Genomic DNA, 5,567 nt, shown 5'->3' on the forward strand with positions numbered 1-5,567 from the left:
CTCATAAAAATCTAATATTTTTATCATGGTTCCCTATACACGTTTTGTAAATCCCTGTAAATTTTCAAGTCTATATTCGAAGTAAAAAATTCAGGAAAAATCTAACACTAACAGCAGTTCGTGAGAAACGAGACAGCTTAACCTATTCTCACTAAAACACATATTACTCGAGCTACAGACGTCGGAATGACATGAAACCAACGGAAAAAGTTTCATAACAGAAAGGGATACATCTTTCATGAAGACTACTTCTTCATATTCGGTCAATAACACAGCTCTAAATAGGATTCAAGCATGGCCGTGTAGAGAGGTTTTGGGGCCTAAGGCGAAAATGTTGAAGTGATGACAAAAAATTATTTTTTTAGAGAAGAAACAACGAGTGAAGATCAAAATTATATAATACTATATTATATATATAAGTGATTAAAAATCTAAATGTTATGAGTGACACAATTTAATATTTTTAGTTTTCGAAATGTATAAACAACAACTATTTTATTTATTAATTTTTCAGAAAAATGTAAATTTGCCAATACAAAATAATACTACTAATAACTACCAAAGTTGCACATCCCACGTAGAACTTTTAAGTTCTCACATTACATTATCCATGTTACGATTAATGTTGCATAATTTTTTATTGTTTCATTACTCTATCAAGTCTATAATATATCTTATATAGTATATATACATACAAAATATTTTTGGGCCTTATATATTCTAGGGGGCCTTAGGCAATTGCCTACTTTTCCTAGCCCCCTACACGGCCCTGGATTCAATAACTCGTAAATTTCTACAGCCTCATGCGCGGCGCGCTACCCCCTCTCTTCCACCCACAATTCATAACCCTAAACTCAACAATCCACCTTCAGCTTAGAAAAAATTGCAACCTAGGGTTCCTAAATCAGGCTTTCTATCATTATCCACTATCATACCAATCCAAAGAATATGAATTCAAACCCTTACCTCTTGAAGATCAAAGTCTAGATTTTTCTTCTCTTTTCCCCCTTCTCTCTTTCACGCTTCTTTTCTTCTACTCTGCTAACTTCTCCAATTCTCAAATTCTGATTTTTTTCCCTTTCTAATTCACTCCTAACCCTTAAATAGTCTTACAATGGACCCCACTCCCAACTACTCACTTAAAACCTAAAACCCTTATTTATCTAAATCTTATACTATATCACATAAGATTTAAATAATAAGCATATATATCACTCATATACAATTTAAATAATTTACTCACTCCATATATCACATAATCACTTAATTATCTAATAAAATCACATAATTCTTCAAATTATCATATATCATAATAATAATTAAAATAAAATAATAAATAACCTAATAACGGAAAATGGGGTGTTACAAAAACCCCTAATTTCCCTCTATGCCATAGACCCTTACGTCTCAACAACGACAACAAAAACAACTCAAGCAATTCCTGTTTAGCCACATTCAACAAAGGTAGAAAAAATGACCGAAACAATGTAAAAAACGACTCAAGCAATTCCTGTATGTTTTGGTGGTGTTTTAAGAGGATGACCTTTTTCGTCTACCCTTATTATGGGTCTGGGTCGAATTGTGCTTCATGGGGTTCAATGTCATTTTTGCCTTGTTATGGGTCTGGATTGTTGCAGTTTCAGTTGGGGGTGTCCTTTTGTTGAGCCGCCTTAATTTCTTTTAGGTTTTTCTAGGCTTGATGGTGGGCCTTGAATTTTTTTATTTTGAGGGGAAAATTTGTGGGCCGCCGCCGATATGTTTTTCAAAAAAAGTTTCTAGATTTTTTTAAGTTTAAGGGTTGAAGATGAAAACAAAATGATGACGGATTAAGATTATAGGTTATGATGGATGTTTTTTTACTATTTTGGTCCCTTTGTAAAATCCATGTAGACATTTAAAAACATATATACATCATTAAAAACCTACATGTAAGGATATCAGCAGACAAATAAAATATCTATACTAGATACAAAGCACAAGCTGTTAAGGACGACAAAATTCCTACGTGGCGTTCCAAGAGCAACTGTCCAGGTGTCAATTTGGAAGAGCATGTATACATGACTGTTTAAAGGTAAAGTTTTTATTTTCGCAGATTGAATTGAAAGTCTTCAGCCATACCCAGCTCTTTGTAGGTAGGGAACTAGATCTTTCCCCTGTCTGGATGCATGCATATTGTCAGTGTTAAGTACGAGTACATGTCGTGACTGTGGGTGTATAATTGTTAGGTTTTTCGTCGGCCTTGGCTTCGATTTTTTGTTTCATTGTATTTTCGTTGTCTATAAATACAGGGCATATCTGTATGTCATCCATTGTCCGTCACAACCCAATCTTATTTTCCATTCATATTCGAAGTCATGAATGTTGTTTTTCACGATGTTGCTGCGCTTCACTCTGGGAAGGAGCAGTGGAAGATTATGGTCAAGGTTATTAGGGTTTGGTATAGCAAAGGTTTTGCCACTTCGAAGCTTCCCCTTTCGCTTGAGATGGTTCTGATGGATGATAAGGTGATAATCTTTTATCATTGTACTGCCGGTTTGTTAATTTTTGATTTTATGTCCTCGGAACAGTTTTTGAAGGTTTCCCTTTCATATGTAGGGTAACAAGATCCATGCCACAATCAAGAAGACATTGATGTATAAGTTTGAGAAGTTGCTGGTGGATGGAAATGTTTACAGTCTGTCTGGGTTTGTTGTTGTTGAAAGTTCTGGCGATTACAAGACTGCAAAGCACAACTACAAGATTTGCTTTATGTTTAAGATTGAAGTCCGCTCAATGAACCACTTACCTTTCGATGTGAATCCATACACATTTGTGTCATTTGCTGAGATATTATCTCCTGCGTTTGATGTGACTTGTTTAGTGGGTAGATATCAAGATATTAACTTTGAATATATCGTGATTTTTTTTAATTCTTTAGATGATATGGTTATTATGGTTGCAGATGTGATTGGCATACTTACTGGAGTGGGTGTTGAGAGGGAGATTGTTTCTCATGGGAAGAAATCGAAAATGAATGTTATTGAGATTGAGTCTGCAGGGTATGTATTTGTTTTTGCTTCTATGCATGTACTTAACTCATGATTTTGTTGAGTTTTTGAGGTTGTGCAATGTTTCAGGTTGAGGATTGAGTGTGCGCTGTTTGGAGTATATGTGGATGAGCTGACTAATTTCCTTGGTGGTGGCGACATCAATAACCCTGTGGTTATTGTACAGTTTGCTAAAGTGAAATCTTTCCAAGGGAATAATAGTATTCAGAATGTTCATGGTGCCACCAAGATCATGTTTGATCCACCAGTACCCATGGCTGATGTTTTGAAGAGAAGGTAGTATGGATGTTTTAAGATGGTGATGAGAGGCATATATTAATTTCCAATTTTATTGTGTAGGTTTATGGAAACCAATGAGAGTGCTTCCCGTTCGCTTAGTCAATTGTCTGACTCCAAGAGTGTGTCTGGCGAGGATGACTTCTTGGTCCTGACTTCTAACAAGACAATTTCAGAGTTGAAGGATTTAAAAAAGGTATATTGTATTTCCATTTAGATGTAAAATTCAGTATGTTTATTGTATTATGAATTGACGAAGTGATTTTGTTGTAGGATGGTGTCTTTGTTGTCTATGCAACCATTTGTTCTATGGAAGAAGGAGTTGATTGGTGGTACACTGCATGTATGTGTAATAGGAAGGTTTTTGCTGATGAGAAAATGTTCTTTTGTGAGAGCTGTAATAGGCATGTTCTAGCAGTTTATCCCAGGTTGTCAATGTGATTTAAGAGTGTTTTTTATTTGCAACTAGGTTGTTATTTGAGTCATGTAGGATCCTGATTGTTGACATTGTTAATATTGAAATAGGTATCGACTCCAGATCACTGTGGAAGACCATTCTGGTAGTGCAAACTTGGTCCTCTTTGATAAGGAAGCATCGTAATTTGTTGGTAAACCATGCGCTGTAATGGTTGAAGCATCTGAGAAAGTATTAATGATGAGTTATTGTAATATGAAATTTCCTGACGTTATATTTGGAACTAACGTATTGGGTATATTATTGCTGATAGGATGAAGCTTCGAATGGGATACCTGAGGAAATATCTAGCTTCATTGGTACTGCAGCTTTGTTTAAGATTGAGGTTAAGAATTTCCAAAGTCAAAGATTTGATAGATCCCGTTTTGAGGCCTCTTACCGTGTGAAGCGGGTTTGTACTGATGAAGATATAATAAGGTAGTTCCAAAAAATGCAGTTAGAGAATACTGTATGTGTTAAGATTCCTTCTATTTGCTATTCGTTTTTACCTATTTCTGGGCCTGACATTAATGCATACGACATGAAGGTTGGGGCTTCTTCAAGTCGTGTGATGGTGACACCTGAGTCCAATATGAAGCACAGAGTTGTTGCAAAGGTTGGTAAAAAATGTTTCTTGATAGTTTCCTTAATTTACGTCCATGTTCAATATGTGTTGAATATAATACATTGAATTTCTTGTGGGTGGTAGGATTTGATGGAAGAATTTGTGAATGTTCAAGGTGAGAAGTCACCTGAAACACCAATAGCACTGTCATATCCAACCACTGATTTGAATGGAAATACCCAGGACATTATAAACCCTAAGAGAAACTTATCCACTGATGAAGAAGAGCTGTTGTCTGTGATTGGTAGGAAGAAGAAGGTGTCAGTGAAGATTAAGAAGGTCACTAATTGACAGAGTTGTTTGTGTGGGATTTATGCTATATGTTTTAATTTCAATTAGGTGATTATGAAGAAGCAACTTTTAGTTGTCGTGTGTTAAGTATTTAGCAAACTAAGTGATTGTGAAGAAGCAACCTGTAGTTGCATGATGTTGTTATGTGTAGGAACCTGTTGTCCACAGTTTTTTTTATCAAGTGTTTAGTTTCTAATGTTGGACCATAGTCAGGAAGTGTACTCTATGTTGCGTTCGTTATTATTAATATATGGTTTCTAAGTTTCTTTGCAAATTTTGTGTTGACTAAGCTGTGAAGATGTATTGATTGTAGTCATGGTCTGAATGGTTTTTTTGTTACCATTAAGATGATTTAACTTGAACCTCCTAGAAGCTAAATTTGTCAATTATGAACTATTTATTGATTAATCTGAAGAGAAAATCATTTGTCTAATTAGTATTTGTTTATGGACAAAGTGGTTGCCAATATTATTGTTTTCTCTGTGGGCTTTGGTCGCAGTGTTTTATTGGGCTTTGTGTGTGATTTTCTGGTGAATCCTGGATGATTGATAATTCATAAAGGGCTTAGCCTAAAAATATTTAACTTACATAAAGTTTACCCCCCCCCCCCTTGAAAAAATTGTTCCAGTTTATATGACGATTGAATAGTATATCAATATAATATTAAGATGACATAATTACATGAAACCCAAGGCAGGCAAAGTTAGGCAAAGTTAATGCTATATTTTAAGATGAAATATCAAGTTAGTAAGTTGATTATATGGGGTGGTTTTGTCAGTAAATGGTTTGCCATTGGTTGTTGCATAGTTAATTATTTTATAAGGATTGTATATTACTTAAAATTTATATTTTGTTTATTTGGATCTTTTTCACC

General features: G+C 34.8%; 1 protein-coding gene across 2 annotated transcripts; it reads left to right on the forward strand.

The window, feature by feature from the left end:
* Positions 1–2,194: 2,194 nt before the first annotated feature.
* On the forward strand, positions 2,195–4,987 carry LOC130745328 (uncharacterized). Of its 2 annotated transcripts, none has more exons than XM_057597512.1 (8): positions 2,195–2,504; positions 2,596–2,863; positions 2,942–3,038; positions 3,117–3,519; positions 3,597–3,969; positions 4,052–4,246; positions 4,325–4,393; positions 4,487–4,987. In XM_057597512.1, the coding sequence occupies exons 1-4, from the start codon at positions 2,355–2,357 to the stop codon at positions 3,325–3,327; spliced, it is 726 nt and encodes a 241-aa protein (XP_057453495.1). In that variant the 5' UTR covers positions 2,195–2,354; the 3' UTR covers positions 3,328–3,519; positions 3,597–3,969; positions 4,052–4,246; positions 4,325–4,393; positions 4,487–4,987. The 2 variants fall into 2 exon arrangements, with proteins under 2 accessions (XP_057453495.1, XP_057453494.1); XM_057597511.1 differs by having other exon boundaries at positions 3,597–3,751; positions 3,849–4,246.
* Positions 4,988–5,567: the final 580 nt, after the last annotated feature.

Source organism: Lotus japonicus, chromosome 3 (assembly GCF_012489685.1).
Source record: "Lotus japonicus ecotype B-129 chromosome 3, LjGifu_v1.2".
In the NCBI taxonomy this organism is placed as follows: Eukaryota; Viridiplantae; Streptophyta; class Magnoliopsida; order Fabales; family Fabaceae; genus Lotus; species Lotus japonicus.

Excerpts from the sequence above, each read along its gene's own strand:
- LOC130745328 (XM_057597512.1), top strand. The coding sequence starts at position 2,355 with ATGAATGTTGTTTTTCACGATGTTGCTGCGCTTCACTCTGGGAAGGAG. Across the intron at positions 2,505-2,595 it reads TGGTTCTGATGGATGATAAG|GGTAACAAGATCCATGCCAC; the intron begins GTGATAATCTTT and ends TTTCATATGTAG. Across the intron at positions 3,039-3,116 it reads ATTGAGATTGAGTCTGCAGG|GTTGAGGATTGAGTGTGCGC; the intron begins GTATGTATTTGT and ends GCAATGTTTCAG.